At 51.7% G+C, this 24,234-nt stretch overlaps 1 protein-coding gene across 3 annotated transcripts in view; it reads right to left on the bottom strand.

Moving 5' to 3' along the window:
• The window catches only part of OSBP2 (oxysterol binding protein 2), a 131,917-nt gene that overhangs the window by 58,234 nt on the left and 49,449 nt on the right, over positions 1 to 24,234 (bottom strand). The window contains exon 1 of one of the 3 annotated variants that reach the window (XM_037166807.2): positions 290 to 489. The exons of the other annotated variants lie outside the window; for them this stretch is intronic. Coding sequence (XP_037022702.2) covers positions 290 to 368 — 79 coding nt within the window. The 5' untranslated portion in view covers positions 369 to 489. Of the gene's footprint in view, positions 1 to 289; positions 490 to 24,234 lie in introns of those variants that run through there. 3 annotated transcript variants of the gene reach the window in all.

Genomic DNA, 24,234 nt, shown 5'->3' with positions numbered 1-24,234 from the left:
TCCCCCTTCTTTTAAGAAAGCTCTGGATTATATTTTGGTTCCTTTCTACAGAAGTGAATCAGACAGACACGTCTATAGCTGCAGCCCCCTCTCCACAATGCCCTGCGCTTAAAGAGAAAGTAGAGCGCACACCGGCGAGATACCAGGACGGGGGTTCCCCAGGCTCCCCGCACTCCCCAAGGCAGGAGGGAGTGACATCAGAAGCTCGCGTGGATTAATCATGCAGCAAGCCCCGCTCTGGGAATGCGCGGGGAGCTGGGCCTCTGGGCGGAAGCGGGGCAACACTAACCCTTCTTAAATTTATTCAGGCAGCCGGAGCTGCAGAAGGAGCGCACGGAGGCCGTCTCCCAGCAGCCGCGTCCCTTCATCCCCGCGGCGGGGCGGCCTCCGAGCAGTTGGGCGCTACATGGCTCCGGGCCGGGGACTCGCACAGATGCACAGCTCGGTGGGCCGCCCGGCGGAGGCGGCAGGCGCTCGTGGGTCCCAGTGCCGCGTTACCACAATGCACCACTGCCGCCCGCCACCCGGTGAACGAGCCCGTTAACCCCGTCTGCGCCGCGGGAGCCAAGTAGAGCACCAGCCACACAGCGGCCGCCCCCTTCTCCTCCCCCGAGAGTGCCAGTGAGGCCTCCGCCCCCTCTCCCACAACGAACCCCAGGGCACCCCAGCGCGCCAGGCGGGCTCCCCGTTGAAACGTCACAGCCAACGGGAAAATCCGAGCAAAGGTGCCGCCTCACTGCAGCAGCAGGCTTGGCGTTTCAAAGGGAAAGTTGCCCTTGAGAGCCAAGGGGCACATGGAAAATGGAGATGGCTGGGGCCCTGATGATGATTCCAGGAAATCCGGGTCACCTACGATTCTGCTGCGGTAGCTGGTGCACCTGTGTCCTGCCACCTGCAGCTACCTGTCCACTGTCTCGGGAGAAGGCAACAGGCGGGGCCCCAGGGAACTGGGCTCCCTTGGCACCGCTACCACAAGGCTGCGGGCATCTGGGGACAAATGTCTGTCTCCGCCCAGACCTCCCAGAACACAACTGGCCTGTCCGGCTGCTCACAGGACTTATCCAAGGGATGTCCGATGGGCATCAAAAGCATCAAAAGCGTGACTCTCCAAATCTGAGCCCCCAGCGTGCCCCAACCTTCCCTAGTCCTCCCCACCTCAGCTGGTAAGCGGCAGTGCCATCCTCCTACTTGAAACCTTGGAGTCATCTTTGACCTTCCTGTGTCAGACTCACCTCCAAATTGGTTAACACATCCTGACAGCTCTACCCTTAGAGCACAGCCAGGGTTCATTCCCTTCTCCAACCCCCCATACACCCCCCACCCCCTACACTGCTGCCACCGAGGCCTACCTAGCCACTGTCGCCTACCAAGCCACCGTCATGCCTATGGACTGTTCCAGAGCCTCCCCTCAGGTCTCCTACTTCCACTCAGCGCCACCCCTCCACCTCCCCAGACTATGTTCAGTACAACAGTCAGACCCTGTTCCAACATATGTCAGACTCTATCACTCTTCCCCTCTGTGGTCCCCAAGTCCCTACCAGCAGGTCCACCCTGTTCCCCTCCCTCTCCCTGCTGATCACACTGACATCTTGGCTTGAATGGACAGTAGCTGCAAGGCAGTCCACGCTGGGACCAGCCCCAGTCCTTGGCCTCGGCCCCCACCTCGCTGTGCCCTGATTATGTCTTTCCCACTGGACTGCAGACTCTGAGCACTGGCGTTGGGGTTTACCCATTGTTCCATCCCCAAGGAAGCGACGTCCGCTCCCAAAAAAAACACCACCACCTCATAGGAGGCTCAGTCAACAGAATTTATCAACTGTAACTTACTGAAATGGAATCAACAAATTTTCAGCAATTTAAAGGTTTTCATATCTACAATGAGCTCCTGTTATAACATGTAACAGACTCAGACAGGATGGTGTTGGGTCCATATGTCCTTTCCAGGTCTTTGAAGCAACTGAGCGTGCCTCCCACCTACAGAATTAATCCTCAGCAATTGCGTTAAGAGTCGCTGTCCCCTGTGATATAAGGCATTTAGCCACTCTAGGCCTTGATTTTTTGACTACAAAATGAAAACCATAAGGATGCAAATGGTAACCAGTGATGGAGTGCTGATTGAATGCCAAGTGCAAGGCTGTTAGCTTCACCTGCATTTCCTCATTTAAGGCTTTGTTTCCTCTTTTACGGAGGAGGAAACTATGGCTTGGAGGTGAAGTGACTTGCCCAGGATCAATACGCTTGTGAGACAGGACAATAAGAAACTAGAAAAATTCCTTGGCAAGGGGAGTAGGGAAACTGAGGCAGGTAGCTGAATGCAATGGCTGAGCAACTTACAGCCAGAATCGAAAGGTCACCTCCCTAGAGATAACATCTAGGCCTCAGTTGTATTTCAGCCCCAGGCCCAGAAAAACAGCAAAACCTGGTGGACGATGCTAGAGCCAAACGCAGTGACCAAAGACCCCTCTGTCACTGGCCAATCAGTGGAGACCATGACCCTGAAAGAGCACACCTGGGGAACTGATGAATATTCTACTGAAACCCTCCCCTGAGACCTCCCCGAAGGTTCCTGCCAGAGAGAGAGATGAAAGCCTCCAGACAGAGGACCCAGGGCACAGCGCCCTGCCCGTGGGGTGCAGCCCACGCTGCTGGCACTAGGCACTCGCCACTCCCTTGTCTTCCTCTGCTTCTCTCCTCAAACGTACATGTCTCCTAAACTCTCGCAGGGGTGTCCAACCTTTTGGTTTCTCTGGGGCACACTAGAAGAAGAACAGTTGTCTTGGGCCACACATTCAATATACAAACGCTACTGACGAGCAAAAAATGTTTTAAGTAACTTATGATTTTGTGTTGGGCCGCATTCATAGCCATCCTGGGCTGCATGTGGCCTGCAGGACGAGGGTTGGACACCCCTACAGGCAACAGGCAGCTGGCAGCATGTCCCAGGCTGATCCCCTGAACCTGTCCCCAAAGCCCCCTTTCTCTGACTCCCCAGTGAGCTAAGGCCGCCCAGCCTAGGTTCTCCTGTTGCTTCTTCTATGCTAAGCCCTTCCTTGTTTCTTTGTCCCCAGCTTTAATAAATGTGTGCTCCTAGTCACCCAGACTGGTGTTGTGAAATCTTTCCTACACGAAGTCAAGAACCCGCACAGTACTGACTGGCCCTGCCCCTGTCCGGTAACACTTGAAACTGGCCTGTTCTGGCTGATCCTGGAGGCCACAGTCTGAACCTGCTCTATGGGGTCCCATAAGCAGAAACTTGCTTCCTGGGCTGCCAGGGACCTCATGAGGAAAAATGAGGTGAGACTAGAGTGGTGTCCTCAGTGCTTCGGGAAATGCTCATACGCACACAGGTGATATTCACAGGACTTACACGGGCGGGAATACATCCAACCCAGAATATTTAATGAGACACTCTGAGTACTGTGGGATCTGGAAGCTGGAAGAATCGTTTGAAGGCATGGCCGTGCCCTGTCTCAGAGCGGAGGAAGGGGAGGGCAGGGGGGCTGCGTGCCTTGTGGTGCTCTCACAGCAAGTCAATGCCACGGTCACTGACGCTATTTCCTTTGTCTCCCCACCCTCACCAACAGCCATGGCGGCCTGACAGCCGTGTTGTGGAGAAAACGGAGCAACAGCCAGCCAGGAGGAAACTACAAGAATAAAGAAAAATATGAAAGCAGACTGTGCAGTCTTACTAAGGCAAACACACACAATTTCTCCTATGTAATTGTTTTAAGCTGTAAGTCACATCAAACAATGATCAGATTCTGCTCATGTGAAATACTTAAAAATCTACAACCTAACTTAACAGGCACCCCAAAGGGTGCCAATTTGTCCTTCAAGAAGATACATTAGCTGGAAAGTCTTAGTTACCCAGTGGCAATAAAGCCGAGAGACCGAGCATGCGATGACCGGGAGGTAGATAAATCCAGCTGTTCTTTGGACTGCCCTGGGCCTCACACTAGTTTCCCTCCTGGCTGTGTGAAGGTGGCGCTGAACCCCATCCCCCTCCAGCCCCCCATCTGCCTGCATGCGTGGAAAGCATCTTTTGAACAGCTCCAGGAAGAAGGCCCCCAACACTCTAAACATCACCTTCTAAAGCCAACTCTGCAACCTTCCTGAGGTCCACTCATCCCAAATACCCTGCACCGGCAACCCTGAAGGCAGCTGCAACCCTCCTTTGAAGCTGTATCTGACCCCGCAACCAGACTAGAGGATTTGGCCACTTCAGAGCCCTTGGTTTTCCTTTCCTGTCTACAGTGACCACTTCTCTGGTCAGGTCCCACCTGGGTGCTGCCGCTGCAACAGCCTCCCCACGGACCAGCCTCCCCACTCCCACTCGCTGCCGGAACACTGTTAATCAGCCTCAGTTTCCAATGTCTTCCCTCCTTTGCTCAGTAACGTGGCGCACACACACTCAATTGAAATTCGCATATCCCTATCTGTGTGTGTGTCTGGGGGTGGGCGTATCTGCTGCCCATCCCAGTACCGGACACCAGCGTGAGGGCAAGGGAGGGAGGAGAATCCATGGCAGTGCATGAGGAGAACCACAAGCAAATCCGTGACCTTTATTTAGCCCTGAGTGCACGATGGGGAAGGAGCACAGGACTCCATATCCAATGTCATTTGTCCCAAAAACCTAGAAGCAACCTAGGAGTGTAACAGTAGGTGAATGTTTATTTCGTCAACCTTGCAAATACCATGGAGCCATTCAGACTTTCGTAGGTGATGGCTCTGCAAAAGTAAGAAACTGGGCTTAAAAACAAGATATGGAAACGAGAAAGGCAAATCACGCAATAGAGTATAATGGAAAAACTATGCATCTATAGAAATATTAAAATAATAGGATCACAGGCAAATTCCCTTGAGTCTGGGCTGCCAGAATGCCCTGGGCTCCTCTCCTCCCCAAGACCCAGCATGCCCTGCTGTAGGTTCCGATTCTCCCACGACAGACTGTGCACTCCTTGATGGCAGACACTGTGGTCTTTTCTCACTGCTCTCAGCCCGCAGTGTGGCCCAGCCCATGGGAGTCACACACTGAATGAATGAGTGTGGGAATAAACACATCCATCAATGGATTAATGAACTGATGGATGAAAGCAACTTACTCATCGGAAGGCCTGCCTGGTCCAGCCGTCACACCCACATCGCTTTCTTGCCTTCCCAAGCCTTCCATCACTGCCCGCCCTCCGGACCCTTCTTGTCCACGACACCACACAGCCCTTCTTCCCTGCACCACTGCCCTTGACTGCACCTTGACTGCACCTTGACTGTACCACACAGAGGGGAGCACAGGCTGGGGAGTGCTGCATATCTGATGGTGGCTTCCAGACCCAAGTTGGCCACAGCCCTCCACCTCTGTGGGAATTAAAGACCTTTACTTCCCACTCTGGGCCTCAGGCTCATCACTAGTAAGGGGCTTGGGCCCACAGGAGACAGGCACTGACCTCTGCGTTGTCTAAGCCATCAAGTTCTCCAAGGGTCTGTCTAGCATACGAGTTCCTTGTGGGGGGTATCTTAGAAATGAAGCCCTTTTAAACAGCAGTGTTCTAAGAATAGCCCTGCATAGATGCTAACTGCCATCCTCTTTAATAAATGATTCTGTACCAAAGCCAAAGAATTAATTTGAGAGCAATTTATGATAATGTGTTGCTAGGCAATTAAAGTAAACTTCCGAGGGAAAAAAAACTGCCATTTATCATTGATCATTTTAGATCAGAAAAATAGAATGAGGGAAAGGGCACCATTCAAGTGAGTTTGAAAAAAAGGCAAAAATGAGACCGATTTCACTAGGGATGGAGCCTCGGCCTGACCCTGCCTGTAGTGTGCGTGCCCTCTGCTGCTGGGGGCAGTTGGAGAGGTGGGGGGCCCTGTCTGGGATCTGAGGCTCACAGGCTTTGCTCTGGGGCAGGCCAGGGTCGCACGGCCTCCTTGCACATGTGTGTGGAAGGGGTGGCCTGCCTGAGAACCAGGTCACCTGGAGTACCCTGCAAACAACTGGTGACAGGTCCCACCAGGGACCTCTGAGGACTTTGGCCTCTTCTCAGTCCCATCTGCTCCCAGAGCGGCAGGCCCATCTGGCCGTGTCTGATAGCTTCTGTCTGTTATTGACCAAAAGGCTTTGCTTATTGAAGTCTAAATATTCCTTGTACCAACAAACTCTTCAAGATAATCAAAGAGCTGCTATTCCCCAAAGGACTACTATCCATTTGCCTAGACTGCAAGTATTCCCTTTTTTTTCTCCCAAAGATTTTATTTATTTATCTTTAGAGGGGAAGAGAAGGAGAGAAGGAGAGAAACATCAATGTATGGTTGCCTCTCGTGTGTCCCCTGCTGGGAACTGGCCTGTAATCCAGGCATGTGCCCTGACTGGGAATGGACCACAATTTTCTGGTTCTCAGGCCCGCACTCAATCCACTGATCTACACCAGCCAGGGCTCTATTCCCTTTACTTAAAAAAGATTTTATTATTTTTAGAGAGAGGGGAAGGGAGGGAGAAACAGAAGGAGAGGAACATGAATGTGTGAGAGAAACATCCATCGGTTGCCCCTTGTACGGCCCCAACCAGGGACCTGGCCCAGGCACGTGCCCTGACTGGGAATCAAATGAGCAACCCTTCAGTTCGCAAGCCGGCACTCAATCCACTGAGCCACACCAGCCAGGGCCATACTTTTTTTTTAAAGAAAGGGACATCGAAAAGAATTGAAAATACAAATCTATGGCAGAATGTTGTTGCTTCTTTGTTGGTTATTAAAGCAGCACAAATTAAAGCAACCTTGAGGTAGGTACCCTTTGAAGTACACGAAAATGGTCAAGTCGTATTAACACCTGATGCCAGGGCCAGCCCAGTGCAGCTGCCATGGTCACGCCATGGTGGTGGCATATGGAACACTGATCGGCATGCTAACTCCATAGAGAGATGTGATGGCCCATCAAAGTACTGTGAGGCTGCTGCCACCCTTACCTTAGTAACCCGACTCCGGGGAAGTTTTCCTCAGGCAGTAATGCAAGGGAAGCGAAAAGCTTCCTGTACAAAGGCATTCATTGCATCGTTGTCTATAACGCCACAAATGGGAAATTCAAATGCTCAACAGTTGGAGGATGCATCCGAACATCAGAGCACAGCAACCCAGTGAACTACTATGCAGCCATTAAAATGCCCATTATAAAGACAGGGAAACTGTTAGCTATAATGTGGGTGAAAAAGGCAGAGCATGAAGTGCCACGTCTAATGTGATGCCAAATATGTGAAATATAAGTGTTGGTCAGAGGGGAGAAGGTAACATGCAAACATCAAAAGCAGTTTCGTGAAGGTGTGAGACCATTGGAGAATTTCCTGCATTCCAAATGTCCTTTATTTTACTATGCAATTTTTCCCACAAAAACACAGCTGTAGCTGGAACAAGTTACAGTCAATCATTTGAATTATTATTTGAAACCCTTTTCAGAGGGGACAAAGGAGGTACAGAAGATGGGAGGATGGACCCTGCACAAGAAGTGTGAATTACGGGGCCACAGGATGGCACGGCCACAGGAAGTCAGGAAGGCAGGAAGGAAGGAAGCATTGAAGACAGGGCAGTGGAACTAAAACAGTCTTGACATCAGTCAGGCTGCCTGGGGGGTGGGGGGTGGGGTGGAGAGCCTGAATGTAGGGGTCAAATATATGGGCCTGAGTTCAGATCGGCAACCCACTTACTGAGTGACTTGAAGCAAGTGCAGGAACCTCTCTGAGCCTTAATTCCCCGATTCTCAGACACTGTGCCTCCCTGATTCATATGTTGGAGTCCAAACTTGCATTGCCTCAGAATGTGAATGTATTTGGAGATGGATCTTTGAAGAGGTGATTATGGCAAAATGAGGGCATATAGGTGGGCCCTAACCCAAGATGACTGATGTCCTTATAAGGAGAGGAGATTAAGACATATCCAAGGGATGACCACGTGAGGAGATAAAAGAACGTGGCCATCAGCAAGCCATGAAGACAGGCCTCAATAGAAACCAACCCTGTTGATAATCTTGAATGTCTGGCTTCCAGAGTGTGAGAAAAAAACATTCCGGTTGTGAAAGCCACCCAGCCTTGGTATCCTGTACGGCAGCTCAAGCAAACCAACACACTTCCCTTCGCAGAGTCGTGAGTGGACATCCCCAGCACGGGCGGGCACTCAGGAAAGACCCGGGAAAAGGGAACCACGTCTGGGACAGGGCACTGAGGCCCTGAAAACCACTGCCTGCAACAAGACCTGTGCTGAAGAAGCGGACCTCAACGTCCACCAGTACATTCACTTAACTGTGACGTGCAGAACAGCTATGAGGCTTTGTCCAATGATCCCTGTGGCAGCTGGGGGTGAGGTTGGGCAGGAGGCACTAACGTAGTCGGCAAAACTGAAGTTCAGTGAAGTTAAGGAGTTTTGATCAAAGTCAAAGAGCAAACAGACCAGAGAAGGGTCAAGAATGCAACGTTACAAATCTCCCAGCTCCATTTTGCCGTACTACTTAAAAAAGGAGCCTCTGATTGATGGATCTTACAACATAAGTGTTTGGAAATTCCCACAGCACCATGGCCGCCATAAACAGAGTTGAAAGATAAGCAACAAAGGGAAAATTATTGACAAAGTAACTTAGAGCTCCTATAATTCAGTATAACAAAATATAAATATCTAAACAGTAAAATGACAATGGATATGAATATACAAGTCCCAAAATATATACACCTAGTCAAACAGACAGAAGTATATTCAGTCTCACTGGTAATAAGGGAAATGGAAAACAGAGCAAGAAGATGCCTTTTCATTCACCCATCAGAGGAACAAGAGTAAAAGGAACGATGGGCTAGCCTCTATGGACAAATCCACACTGTTGGGGAACACAAAAAAATGCATGCGTGCTTTTTAGCTGAGAGTTTGACAGCATCTGTTGAATTTGCCACGGGCATGCCCTTGTAGCCTAGCAATTCCACACCCAGCAATCTACGCTGTGGAGAGATGTACTCACATGCACAAAGAGGCACGTGCAAGAAGGTTCATAAGAGCACTCTGTGGAATGAGAGCAACATGGAAAGAACCTAACTGTCCATCAAGAGGGAAACAATGAAACAAATGATGATGCACTACAGAATTCTATCGATTTACTTTTAATATTTGTATTGACGTGTAAAGATCTCCAGATACACTGGTTGTTGGTAAGGGAAAAAGCAGGCTTCTTATCAACATGCACGACTCGATTTCCTTTATATAACATGTAAGCTGTATGTGGGGGGGGGCAGAGTGTGCACTCACATGGCTTTGTGAATGTGCCGGGCAGGACGTGGAAAAGCGCCACTGCTAACAAAGGGTGCGTATCTGCTGGGAGGGGAGTGAGATGGAAGGCGGGGATGAAAGATGACTACATTTCATGTTATATTATTATAGAATCTTTTGGCTATTTTACAATCTGATTCTTGACTAAAGTAATTTCTCAACCAGTTACTACTGCAAAGAAAGTGCCAGAATCAACTCCTGCTTGTGCTGAAACCTATGAGACCCCATAAAAGACTCTCTAATGGTGGAAGGTCAGGCAGGAAGGGAGGTTCATAATAGGTGAGTTTGGGGGCAGGAGGGCCCAGAAGTCACATCAGAGAAGCCACCACATCAGTGCACACAGACCAACCTGGCAGGCAGCAATCAGAGAGGGGCTGGATCATTTGGCGCACCCGTGGCACAATCCCCATGAAGCGGAGGAGCAGAGCCGCCCATGGTGACGGGCCCTGCAAAGAACGGACACAGCTGCAACCGGGTGCGGGGGCAGGAGGCTCAGGCACCTGACACCAGGCCAGGCTGCAGCCTCACCCTACCCTCAGTCACCAGGCTGCTGTTAGACGCTCACAGCCGCAGGCACCAGTGATCCTGACAGCAATGCCTGGCTCAGGGATGGGGCCCAGGGGAAGCCACTGTATGGGTGTCCAGGCATCCACCTGTGCTCCCCTCACCAGGCCTGCTCCGGGCTGCATGGCTCAGAGACACGTCAGGGGAGGTGCCAGAAAAGGAGAGATTGCTTACGCAAGTGTCGACAGAAGACACAAGGAAGGCAAGAAGGGGTGGACTCACTGCTGCTCAGAAAGGCATTCCTGAAAGCAGTGGCCCTGTCGGATGCCCTCCTTAGGGTCTTCACTGTGGTGTGCCTGAGTCACACCACTGCCCCTCTTCGGAACCCCCTGCTTCCTGGTGCTGCGGCCACACGCCATTGTCTTCCCAATTTCTCTCTCCCAGCTCCCAGGCAGGAGTCAGTTCTCACCCCCACGCTCTTCCCACTCCATGCTGGGACCGAAAACAGGACCTGTGCTCATGGCTCCAGGTCCTATTTCCCATCTGAACCATCAGCACAGTCCTCCCTTCCAAGCTTCAGACCTCCACAGCCACCCGGGTGCCCCCCCCACACTCAACCTGTCCCTAGCTGAGCCCAGAATCTCTCCTCTGCTCCCTCATGACAACGATTTCCTCTCCAGAGAGTTCTCTGGGCCCCGGGCTCATCATAACCTGAAAGGCCAGCTTCACCAATGTCCAAGGACCCTTCCACCTTCTAGATCTGCTTACAGGAACCAGATTGGAGACCTGAGTCAGCTCCTGTGGCTTCTCCCTCTCCTTGGGCCCCTGCATGCAATGAGCCCCTAAGTTCTGATGCCATTAAGTTCTAAATAATTTGCAAATCCATAGCCTCTTTTCCACCTGGGGGAACCACCCTCGGCTCACTTCCAAGGTATCAGCTTCTATTAACACTTTTACCTTTCTGATCCATCCTTCATGTCAGCATGAGACAATTTGCTGAAAAATACCATCTGCTCCCTGTCACTTTCTTTCCATGGTTTGCTGATACCCGCAGAAGCTAGTCCAAGTTCAAACTCTTTGGCAAGCCACAGCCCCTATGAGCTAAGCTTGTGGGCCTCAGCAATCACTCACTCCCTGCTCCTCAGCTCTACCTGCTGCTCCTCTGCCCCGTGCCTTTGCTTATCTGGCCCGGGACACCTGCCTTTCTTTCCCTTGGCTGGCTCCTGTCATCTCTGGGCACTGGGGTGTGGGCCTCCCCTCCCTAAGGCGGCCTTGCTTAACAACTGCCACCCAGATAGGGGACGCAAGGCTACTTGGAGAGTCCTTCCTCAGGGTTCTCATCACGCCCTTGCGTACCTCCTGTGACACTCATTACACTGACTCATAAGGAGTTTGTCTGTCTCCCTGCAAATGGTCAGCACCCTGAGGGCTGGGACCGGGTCCTCCTCCACTGTGTTAGTTACCTCTGTCTGGTACACACTGGGCAGCTTCAAACAACAGAAATTCATTTCTCACAATTCTGGAGGCTAAAGTCCACAATCAAGGTGCTGGTAGGGCCACACCCCCCTCGAAGGCTGGAGGGGCGGATCCTTCCTTGCCTCTTCCATCTTCTGGTGGCCTCAGGCATTTTTTTGCTTAGGGCAGCATAACTTGAATCTCTGCCTCTACCTTCCTGTGTGCTCCCCTGACCTGTCCTCTGGGCCTGCGTCTGAGTCCAAATTCCTCTCTTCTCAATGAGGACACCAATCCTACTGAATTAGGGACCACTCTGATTACATGTACAAAGACCCTATTTCCAAATAAAGTCACACTCATAGGTACTGGGGGCTACCACTTCAACATATCTTCTGGGGGGACACAACACAACCAACGACACACACTTTGGCATTACTGGTACCCAGCACTGAACTTGACTTGCAGCAAGGCTCAGCTGATTCCTGGGAATGAATGACTGAGTGTGCTCTGGGTCTGGGTGGGGAAGGGGGGAGCTGGAGGAGGGAGGCAGCTTGGAGGAGGCAGCTCTGCAGCTGGGTCTGGAGGAGGTGGGATAGGGAAGGGACGCGTCCAGGCAGAAGGAAGAGCCCTGCATGGGAGAGGAGGGAGTGCCAGGCTACAGGAGAGGCCTTGGCTCTGCGCTTTGCAATGCAAGGAGCTGGGTCAGCCTGCAGGAAGACGTTCCAGTCAGGGCTCAGGCATCTGCCCTCCTGCTGGAGGCGGCAGGGGGCCAAGGCAGGGGGCCAGGGGTCAGGAGAGCAGTGACAAGCTCAGAGCCAGTGTTCCTGAAAGGGGAACCTGCTAAGGCATCCAAGGGTAAGTCTAAAGGTAGCCCACCAATGCCTGCCATGCTGGGAGACAGCTAGGTCAAAGGATATTGCAAAAAGTCAGCGATAATGAGGAACTTAATCAGGGTTGTGGCAGCAAGGCCTGGGGGAAAGGACAGTATCCAGAGAAAATGTTGTAGGGAAACAGAGAGCATGGCCTCAGGGGGTAGGAGAGGAAGGAGTTGAAGCATGCAGGAGCCAGGGGCTGGAGCTCCGCTCAGGGCAGGAGACAGAAGGGGCAGGGGCAGTGACCGAAAATAGCAGCTGGGGGAGAGTAGCGTGCCTGCAAAAATGGCAGCTGGGTTAGCCTCATGAAATGCCCTTCAATTAAGAAAGCAAGCTCACGAGTATGCTCATTAAATAACCACCGAGGCGGGGCATCTGTGCAAAGTGGCTATAAGAGATCTAAACGCTTCATAAGTAATTCAAGTTTATGGGCAACAAGCATACCTTTTTATATCAATGCCTTGTTCCCAGGCTGTTAGCAGCAGGCATTTTTGGAGGAAGGTCTTAAGCCAAGGGAACTAGAAACTCAACTGAATAACCTTTAAATTACCTCCTCACCAGGGAAATGGAAATCAATGCAGTGTGCAAATGCAACCTTGTGCCAGCAGAGGCCAGAGGGATCCGCTTCCTGGGCAGAGAAGCCAGGGCCAGAGGGAGCTGCACACCGTGGGGGCATCTCTGAGACCCACAGAGGTTCCTGGATTTAGAAAGCCCTTTCTATCAGAGCCACCGGCAACCCCTTGGGCTGCCCAGAAAGGTGCTGCTGGAGCAGTCCACTAGAAGGGATGAAATAAAGACCCCCGCCCCCCTTCCACCCACCAAAGATGAGTCATTCCTGCTCTGGGCCTCGGGATCTTCACACCTTGAGAAATCAGTCTCATTAATTTCCAAGGACCCTTCCACTTTCTAGATCTGCTTCCGGCTGTGGCTGCTGTCCCTGTGGCCTGATCACAAGCTCCGTCCTTGGGTGAGGATGGGGTGCTCTGACTGGCCAGGAAGGGAGGGTGCTGTCACCTCTGTGTGAGGACGGAGCTCCATCCTGAGCCTGGAGATCAGGATGACCCCTTGGCTCATCTGCGAGGCCTCTCCTTGTGCCGGAGGGGCAGGTGCCGCAGTCAGACCTTGGGCACCTGTGATCTAACCTCCCTGAGCCTCAGTTTCCTCACTGGTTTTATTAGGGCTGGTAATGGTTCTTACCTCCCAGAGCTACTATGAGGATGGAGTTACTACAGGAAAGCCTGGCCCGGAGTAATCTCTCAGCCACTGTTACCTGCTGTCATCGCAAGCATGTGGGACAGAAAAAGACACACATGACGAAGACACACATGTGTCTCAGAGAAACCCAGAATTGGGGAGAACCTCAGGAAGCACCATGGCAGCCTCTCCCTGCAACAAAACCTCTCCTTTCCCAAAGGGATTTCTCTGAAAGAGACCCCTCATGGCCTTGGACATCGAAGCTCCATTTCTCCTGAAGGGAACAGTCCACTGGCCTTTAGCCCAAGCTCCACGGCTGGCAGCCGAAGCCCCTGGATGAGAGCAGACCCAAGGACAGTCCCCACCTTGGGAATACCATCACTGGCAGGACCAGGCTACCCCAAGGCAAACCACCAAGTCCTTTGATGGCCCTCATGGTTTGAGGACAGACACCAGTGTGTGAGGATTTTATCTCAACGCGCTCACGTTCCTCTGATCACCAGCGGTGGTGGCCTATGGCGAGAGAGACTAGGAATGGTGCTGGGCAACTACAATCCTGTCCTTGGCTTACATACCAGGCAGCTACTACTTTCTCTACATTACAAATGATAAAACTGAGGCCCAGAGAGACTAAATCATGGCAGAGTTACTCAGAGGTAAAGTGGGAACTGGAGCTCAGGTCTTTCCATCTCCAAGGCTGAGCCCCTTTTTTACTCCCTTACAAAAAAACGGCTGTTACCACCATCCCTCACACCCTTCTACCAGGACCCCAAGATCAATTGCTTTCATTAAAACAAAACTTGTTCTACTGCTAACCATCATCACCATAGCTTTAATTTCTGCCCTGGCCTTGAGAAATCCAGTCAGACAGGTTTTGTTCAGATTTTTCATGCATCTTGTATGACTGTGCACAGACGCAGGCTTGCATGTGCCACCACCACGTGCAAGACTTCTGCACCGAGACTGCGAAGTGATCTAGGACCACGTGCCGCCCAGCCAACCACCAACGTGGCCTTCCTCAGTTACACAGGAGAACTTGAGCCCACCTTAATTATTGAGGAGGTTTCAGGTTGGTCAGACTATGAATAAAAACAGGCAGGCTGATCCCAACTTGATCCTATTACAGCAAACTTTTGGGCTAGTAAGTATATTTTCACAACGAACAGCATGCAAAGCTCAAGTACACTGTTTTCCCAAAACAAAAGCAATGGCCTGCTGCTTAGCTGGGCTTCCCATTTTTATGAACCCCGTCAGCAAGGATGTCAAAGTCCAGTTCAGCTCCGAGTCAGACATCCTTCCAGGCAACTACTCTCTCAAGAGATTTATTCATCTGGCTGAAATACAAAGTGTTTACGTGATAGGTAAAAAAACTACACACCCAAAACAAAAATGCTTTTCTTGACCATGAAAACAAGTGGTCAAGAATAATGTAAATTGAGTATACGGCAGACCTGCAATTATTATACTTTCCCCTTGGGACCTTTCATTTCTACAGAACACTGGCCAGAGACAAATGGTACCTGGGTACCAAGTGGTCTGCTTTATGCAAGTGACGCTAGCACGTTCTTGGCACGCATCTCCACCAGCACTGCAGCACCATTGCAGCTCGCACGGACCCTAGAACCAGCACATCATCTCCCACATCTTTGCCATCTCTCTCTCTCTCTCTCTCTCATTTCATCGGCACCGTTAGACATCCGATGATCTAAGGAAACTGCCCACCAGAGTCATATCCGATGCACACAGCTTAGGCTACACAGAACAAAACACACACCCGGTCCTCCAGCATGAGCCTGAATAATAATTCAGAAGCTTCATTTGCACACGTTAGGTTAGAATGGGCGCCTCACACGGCTTGGAATCTAGTACAACTAGACCTCTCCTGGGCTCTGGAGGATGGTCCCTCCACCTCCGCCCCGCTTCCTTCCACCCCCTCGCCTCCCAACACATCAAAAGTCCTTTGTCAAGGTAGAAAAGCACCCCCGCCCCCCACAGCAGTCTACCCATCAGGTTCTAGGAGTCAAGACGTCTAGCTGTCTGACCTTGCCAGGTGATGGAGATGGGAACTGAATTCTGGTGGGATCGAAGGCAGAGGTGACCCATCAAGTTTAAACACATTTCCCCTTTCAGCAGATGGCTCAAGGCAGGAGGGGGGCAGCTTTAGGACCGAGGAAGCCCAAGATTCCTCTGGCTGGGTAGCTGCCCAGTGTGACCCCAAACTGCTTACTCAGAGGCACAAGCTGGCTGGAGAAGGGCTTTTCCTGTGACTGGCGCTACCGGAGTTTAAAATCCCCTTTGCGTGCTGGGAAAACACACGCGCGCACACACACACACACACATACACACACACTAGCAGACAGTGCCTTCCCAGTCTCCACTCCAGAGCACCTCTGCCTGAGTCCAGCTCACTCACAACAGCCAGGTGCAGTGAAGTGACCCTCACCCCGAAAGCCCTCCCTAGTCACGGCAGCTCAGGTGCCTAAGGAGACGGGAGAAGGGCGGGGAAAGGGCTTTACCTCTGGCTTGCAGTCCCCGTGATGGTTCAAGCCTGCCTTCCCTGCTAAAAGATGGCTGGCCTCTCTCTGGACCAAATTCCAGGGGCTAGGCTCTCTGGGGCCAGCCCCCTGCACAGAGAAGGGAAGGTATTTCCCCTGTGTCACCAGTCTGGGCACAGAGCTGTTCCCAGTGCCGTGCAGTGGGGCTGCACTTAGGATGGGAGGAGGATACACCTTGTGACTGTCCTTAGACTTCTGGCTAAGCCCTTTGTCCTCTACCTTGTGGGGGGCAGAGGGGCCTTGCTCCCTATCCCAGGACTGGGGAAGTACCAAGTGAGAGAGGGCTGAGCCCTCAGTCCTATGAGATGCTCAAGATGAGGGCTGGAAGAAATTTACAACGGGGAAGGAAAATTTAAAAGCCCAAGAGAGCCCTAGAAGCCCCAGGACCCGTCGGCCCCGCCCCTGCTCTGCCTGCCCCAACTCACCCCAGAGAGGGGCTCCCGGGTGTGGAAGTGGGTCCGGCTCCGAGGCTGCGGGGACTCTCGCAGCTGCCGCTGCCTCCGCCTTCCCGTCGCCGTGATCTCAGTCCATCTCGGTGCAGTGCCGGCTGCCACCGCCGCGCCAAGCCCAGGAGGAGGGCGGTCCCCGGATTGGGTGTGTGCTGCCCTTCGGACCCGGGCCCGCCTTCCCGCCACGGACGCCCCTTCAGCACCTCGGACAGCGGCCAGCCCTTGCTCTCGGAGCACAGCCAAGGCGAGAGGACCCGTGAGCCCTGTTTCCTCTGCCGGTCCGGTCCGTCAGCCTGAGCGCGGCAGAGGCGCTGCACGCTGCGTCCTCATTCCTCCAGCCTCCTTCCCACCCGCCCAAGGAAGCTGCCTGTCCCCCAGGGATACTCTCCAAGAGCAAAGGGTGCCTGGAGAGGCCACCTGCCAGTCCCCGGAGAACTGGACACAGCCCTGTCTCCAGGAGCGGGGTCAGTGCTCTCCTCTCGCCCAGCTGGCAAGACAAAGACGAGCTCTCCGTGGCGGGACACTGGCGCACCACAGCTCAACCTCTTAAAATACGCAAGCATGGCTCGAAACCGGACCCAGCACTAACGGTGCTATCGCGGCCCAATCGAGGCCAAAGAAGGTTGGCCCTTTGCCTGGGTCTGCCGGTGGGGGAGCGGCCTTTGGGTAGCCCTTGGCCCAGTCCCTCACCTCTCCACCGTCTTATGCCCTGGGTTGCAAGAGGTTAACCAATTAGAGTCTGTCTCAGGAGGTAGGTGAGGGAGGGCCTTTAAGGCCCCATTCCCACCTCAAATTCAATTCCCTCCCCCACATCCTTGGTGTCAGAATATCAATGAACCAAAAGATGGAAATGCAGAACCCCTTTAAAATTTTTCATTTCTGTTCAAATCCCTCCCACTGCTCCTCACTTCCAACCAGGAGAGTCCCAGACAAAGATGGGGTCTGACTCTGACTTTGCCTCTGACGCAGACCAGAAATAGGGCCCGGGACACCCTCACCTATGCCCTCGGTGAGCCTCAGATTCTCCTCTAGGACTGGGTGGGGGGTCGGGTGGGGCACCCTCTGGTTCCAGAGGTGGATCCACAGACTGGACAGTCACCCCTGGCCCTGCCCACCTCACAGCCTCCCTTGGGCCTTTCTGGGGTCTGGAGACCATCCCCTTGGACAGGCTGAATTAACAACTCCTCCCTAACTCTTTTTAAAGTAACCACAACTTTTATGCCTCATTAATGCAAAGACATCTTTATCTTTACCCTTTAGTTGAGTCTCCACTTTGAAGGGGAAAGACCAAACGGAATGAGCTCAAGTTGAAGTTAATATTGCAACTGCTGCCCAAGCAGGCACAAGGGACTCTGCTCAAACACGCGTGGGCCATGGCTACTACACACAGAGCACAGAGCCGAAACATCCATGAGGGGCACGGAAGGAACAGGAGTGGGCATTCATCACTCAGGACACATGGCAGGGGGTGGGGGGGGCGGGCAGGGGCTCCTCCAGTTTTATATCAAGGAAGAAGAGGGATGATCTGCAAGTGGTACCAATAAATAAGTAAACAAAACCAGGACCCGCCTTCTGGGCGGGGCTTTTAATTTAACGTCTTCTCCTTTAAAAATTACTTCTAAGAACTTTTTTTTTAAGTAGCATACCATCAAAATCCAAAGACAAGAAACAAATCAGGCGCCAGGAGCACCAGGCACGGGTCTGCCTGCTGCAATGGACCCCGGCGTCCGATGGGAGAATGGGGGGCCCGCCCGCCTTCCAAACACCCAGCGTCGGCCAAGTGGACATGTCGGCACTCGTAAGGAGGGTCTCAAGTTGGTCTTTGTGCATTTCTTCATTCGGAATGGAATTTCTTGAGGATTTGGTGACAAAGGGTTCCTTCCATTGGACTCCTTGCATTGTCTAACTTACAACAGCACTTTCTGCAATCACCGGCTGTCCACATCCTCACCTTCCCGGAGACCACTGAAGCTCACTCCTGCGCATGCGCATGCACACGGCGCCACGCCCCCACTAGCTTTGTGTTGAACTGTCAGAATTTCTGACATGATATGCCCACCTGTATACTGAAGACCCCAAAAGATTCAGAATTTGTAACTAACAGGTACAATCCAAGCCACAGGGCAAGATTTTAAATTTCAGTTCAGTTATTCGGTTATTTTCTAGGTTCCGGAAAAGCCTAAAAACTGGAATAGAGCCCACGGATTTTCATCCACAGAGGCAGGAGGGCACGTCTGGCCCAGGTCCCCCTCCTCCCCCTGCATGCCCCCACCTGGGTGGGCAGACCAGGACTGCCGCTCCTGCTGACAACCAGTAAACTACCCCCAACCTGCCTGGAACGCCCCCTTTTCTCCTAGTGCTGCTGTCAAACCCCAACCAAATCCACCCCGTGCCCTCCCGGCCCAGCTGTGCGCTGCCGCCTCCGTTATGCCCTGAAAACACAAGTGTGTGCCCTCCTCCTCCCTCACAACCAACCCGGTCCAGGTTCTACGAGCACTTCCTTAGCCAACTCTTTCCTTCTGACCCCACTGAGGACCTGGATGGCCACGTGACTCTTCCTAAGACATTTGGTGCCGCCTGTAGTTGCCTCCTAAATGCCATCGCCCTGCTTCTGACCGAGTTCGATGTCCAAGCCTAACCCTCTCTACCCCGTCTCCCAGACCCACTAGCGACAGCTCTGCTCTCCTGTTATGATATTCAAGTCTTTGCCTCACGACCCTGACTGTCCCTTGTCAACTCTGAGCCTCGGCTCCACTGTCCCTCACCTGGAAACCTGGTTCTCTGTCCATCTCCTGGAACTGCAGAGTCCTTAACTGAGAAGCTCTCCCCAGCGCTGCAGTGCTGGGCCTGCTGCCGTGGGTGCTTGTGTAGACACCTACCGCCCAGGGGGGTGGCTCTGCACCTTGTCCTCTGCCTCCACCTCCATTGCCTTGAGCCACAGAACACGCCCTGCAGTGCCATGCACCAGAAAACCATTCTAACCACCTATGTTGCCAGCTACATGCTCCGTGCCCAGGAGTCCTTCCTCTCCAGAAAGTCTACAGGAGTCCTTGTGGTGTTCTGGGTTTTTTTTTTTTTTTGGGGGGGGGGGGGGGGCGGCTGTCAGTTCTCAGCAAAGTGTTCACAGTACTATTGAGGGGCACACATTAGTTCCTGAATGAGCAAATCCAGCACAGGTACTACCCAAAACTGGCATAATTTCAAACATCCTTTGGAATTTTATCTAATTCATATTCTCATTCTCTTTCTCTCTCTCCCCTCAGCCCCAGGCCACACCCTCCCAAGTTGGTCTTGGAATGGCAGGCAGAGGCCCCCAAATACTGGTGTAGAAAACACCTAAGGCTTGTACTTTTCACACTGTTTGTTTTCACCCCCACAGACAACAACCCAAAGCAGCTGCCTATCAACTTTTATCTCCATGTCAACCAATGACAACTGGCCAAAGAGTATTTTACATTTTGCTTAAAGATATTGTTTCTAGCCCTGGCTGGTGCGGCTCAGTGGAATGAGTGTGAACCAAAGGGTCATCAGTTCGATTCCCAATCAGGGCACATGCCTGGGTTGCAGGCCGGTCCCCAGTAGGGGGCGTGCAAGAGGCGGCAATCACACACTGAGGTTTCTCGCCCTCTCTTTCTCCTTCCCTTCCCCTCTCTCTAAAAATAAATAAAATCTTAAAAATATATATTGTTTCTATTCATCTGACTTAAACTGCCATGTGCTGGTGGCAAACCCAGATTATGAATGATTCATGCATAGACACAATGACTAATTAAACTTCCTAAAGGGACTATTCATTAAGAAACGTAAGTGCAAACTTTTACTCATGTGCTTGCAAATAACTATCTGCAGGAAGGTTTATAACCTCAGTTTCTTCAGTAAACAATACTGCAGATGGTTGATGAAAAAATATTTGCATTCATAAACTATTTCTTATCATGCAAACCATGGTGATTCAAGATTCTGCTTGTGGTTCCTGAATGGGTAGTTTTTTGCTGTTTTGATAAACAGTTATGAATTATTTAATCATGAGCCCTCTGACTCTATTGCTATATTTTAGTGATATTTATCTATTTACATATTGATCTGGGGACATGGTAGGAGGCTAGCCAGGTTATCAATCAAACTATTCACTGCAAAGTCTCCTGAAACCCTCACCGGCCTGGACCCAGCCCTGGAAGGCGACTGTGACCCTCTGTCTCACTGCTCTGTACCAGCCGAGGCACCTGCCACTCCACAATCTGCTTTTCTCTATCCATAACGTAGAAGTAATGAACACTGACAATGAACTTCAGAAGACTGTGACATAAATATAGTAAAGAGACAAGATTGATCATATCTAGAACAACAGATACAAGCGCCTGCAACCTGGAAAAGGGCAGTGTTTGAAGCAGGAATCGCCTTGGCCTTGACTGTCAAAGTCCTTCCAAGTAATGGCACTTAAAAACTAATTACACAGACCCCATTCTCCTTGGCTTTGGGGCAGCCACGCAGTACAATGAGGCACAGAGATGATGGAAGAAACATCCCCTGACTGATTTTAAATGGTTGATCCAAGAACTTACCAATCTTGAAATGACCCTTAACCATATTTGCCAGTGGATTCCCAGCAAGTTATGTCTAAAACAAAACAATTTTAACCTATAAAGTGTCCCTTAACATTTCTCGCTCTCTTTCTCCCTATTGACTTCTGTCTCTCAAATACAATTTGTTACATCCCTTTGGGGTTGCTTTTTGCATGTTGCTTTGAGTCTTGCTAAACTGTTGCCCAAAAGCTATGGGCAGACACTTTCTGGGAGCAAGCGGTGGTAGAAAATGTTTGGAACGAACACACACGCACGCACGCACGCGCGCGCGCACACACACACACACACGCATGCACATGCGCGTGCTCCATACCCAGCAGCACCCAAACTGAGATGTCCTTGAATTCTCAAGACTAACACCGAGCCTCTGGCTTTGTCCCCTTTCCTGTCATGGATCTCGTGTGTGTGGAAACTAGACAAGCAGCCACAACTGCTACATATGAATGATACGGTTCCGAGTGGTGAAGCCTCTCTCCCTCTGCCTCCCTAGAAAGGGGGTCAACAGTGGTGTCACGCATTTTTGTGGGGCTACATAGTCAAAGTCTCTCCTGAACCCGGGAATGCCTGCTGCCGAGGGTAAAACTTAAGAGGACATACAGACTAAGTCCCACGGGTCATCCAGCCCACCATGACCTCCAAGGAACCACACACGATGGGTCACTGCTACAAAACCACACGTCTGCCAAGCCCAGGGGCTCACGTCTTCCTCAGCCCAGTTGCCTTCTGACGTGGAGACAGAGTCACCCCCTCTGTGATACCCTGCTTCTTTCTGCTGACAGTCATTGTCACGCGTACAGGGAGGTGCTCTCACTGAGATTCGCATTCATCTTATCCCCAAATAACACGGCACAAACTAAAATTGAGCTGCGCTCTAAAATGGGAACAGAGCTCTGCTGGAGGAGGTGGCAAGACTGTTACAGAGAAAGAACCTCGAGGGCAGACCATGTTTTTAGAGAAAGTACCACCCTCCCTTGTGCTCTTGGGGCTGGAATTGAAGTCTGTCCACATTCCGGTCAGTTCTGCTGCTTTCTGGAAAGGCTGCACCGAAATCGCCTCCGATTAAACCATTTCTCTCCCCTCAGGGTCCACCGGCAGACTCGGGAGTCTAAGCAAATGTGCTCTGTAAGTTTCTGCAAGTATCTGAGCTGCATGGGCGGGGTCAGTGGAGAGGGAAGCTCACTGACTTGTTAGCTACCGGCTCCTGGAAACGGTGGGATGTATGCAGTCTGGAGAGGCAGACCAGGCTGTTTTTAAGGGGAGGCTGATTTCGTTGCCCTGAAATCATTGCTTCTGAAGGAGTGGAGGACATGGCCCGTCCCCAACTGCCAGACTTGGGCCCTCTCCCTCTCGTCAGGGTTGGGCTTCCTTCTAGAACCTCTGGGATGTACCTCAGAGACTGCACAATAAATCCTCCAAGAGCCTTCATTTAAGCTTAAAAATAGTGCAGTTCTTTCCAGGAGGAAATCAAAATTCTAGCAAGAATCAAAAGCTGACACTTCCAGCTTTTGACACCAGAAACAAATGCTTCATATTCATCCCTTTCCTTGTGGCACAGTTTCTGAGATGGCCAACAGAGAGAGAGTTCCGGCACACCCGTAAATGGGGAATGCCTAGCCATTTTATGCTCTTTTGTGATATCACATGTAGATTTGTCCAAAGCTATTAAAATTAATTATCCACTCCAAAGAAGGCCTGAATCAAAAGTCAACATTTACAACTTACTAATTAACACGGTCCCGGGCATTAAAGACTCATTACATGGGAGCTGCAGTGCTAATCTAATTTTACATGAAAAGAGACGTGTAATCGCAAGGGCTCTGCAAGTCTGAGCCATGGCAAAATCATTTTATGCTTCTCTCTGACTCCGTAGATGAAATCACACCAAAGGCCGTGGCCGGTGTGGCCGCCACCCCAGAGCACATCTGGTGCTTTGACTGAGGGTCCTGAACAAAAAGGAAGTAACTCAGCTGAGAGGCCAGGGCCTGGCTCTACGCACGCCACCCACCACCAGCTCTCCAAGCTGCAAAGGGCTGGGGTCACTTTCCTCAAATGTCATCCTTGGAGGAAAATCTTCCACGGGAACTGGGTGGGATTCTGCTTGGTGTCTCGGCAGCAGGTTCAGGGTGACCAACGTGACCCTGGGGAAACAGAAGCTAAAAGGCGTTGGAGTCTCCCCCTCTTCTTTCTCACTCAGCAGAAGGGGACCTTCTGCAGCTGATGGAACTGTCACCACCCTCCACCGTTATCATTGCCACTTGTATTGATGCCATGGGGACCAGATACAGTGCTGACCCTTTACACATCCTCACAACAGCAGAATTCTTCAAATAAAAGAACAGACTGGGAAAGGTGGAGGGTGAGTTTGTCCCAGGTCATGTGGCTAGAAAGTGATCCCAGTTTGGTTAATTACATGATTGTAAGCACCAGGAGGAACAAACTGGATACAGAGTTTGTCTCTGCTCAGTGAAGCCCCCTCAGATCATGCTGCTTCTCTCCTTCCCCACTGACACCACTCCCTGCCAGTGCCACCTGTCGCCTGGACCCACTGGCCCCCTCAGGCACCACCCTGCCTCTCTCTGACACTCTCCACCCTGCAGCCGGAGAAGAACAACTGAGAGTACCAGGCTGCCACTGGCAGCCGTTGGGATCCAGCAGAGAATCTGGCTAGGAAGGCCCTTTATGGTCTATGGTCTGGCCCCTTGCTGGTCTCTCCTGCTTCCCCTTGGGATACCCCTTACCCTACCCCCTCCCTGCTCCTGCTACCTTTGAATTGTCTTTAGCTCTCTGGTGGGCCATGCTGTTTCCCCCACCTCCAAGCCTCACATTCACTTGGACTCCACTCACCTCCACCAGACTAATTCCTTCTTGCCTTGCAGGTCTTAGTTTACCCATTGCCTCCTCCAGGCAGCCTTCCCTGACCCTCCAAACTGGGCTAGGTGCCTCTCTTGGTGCTTCCTTTGCCAGGGTGAAGCATCAGACATACTTCGCTGGGATTTCCTGTTGGCTTGTCTACCTTCCCACAGCAGACAGTGAGGTCCTCGGCAGCTGGGGCTGGTTTTGTCTCCCACTGAATCCTCACCTCCCAGCACTTTCTGGCTCAGAGAGGCAATTGAGTACTGTGCAGTAAATACTTACTGTACACTGACTTGAATATACTTATCTCTACAAAATGTAGTAAGAAAGCAAGTTTTCTAACTCAGAGATATTAGCACTAACGTGTGCATGGCACTGGCTGCCCCGGGTCTATGACTATAATTATCCAAAGAACAGAGCATGACCCGCACAGTGAGCAGTTAGAGAGGAAAATCAATCTGCAGTTAAAATGCAACCCT

Source organism: Artibeus jamaicensis, unplaced genomic scaffold, assembly GCF_021234435.1.
Source record: "Artibeus jamaicensis isolate MK-2021 breed Jamaican fruit bat unplaced genomic scaffold, CSHL_Jam_final contig_525, whole genome shotgun sequence".
NCBI classification, from domain to species: Eukaryota; Metazoa; Chordata; class Mammalia; order Chiroptera; family Phyllostomidae; genus Artibeus; species Artibeus jamaicensis.
Note: the sequence above shows the minus strand (reverse complement) of the source record. Positions and strands in the feature narration are given on the sequence as shown.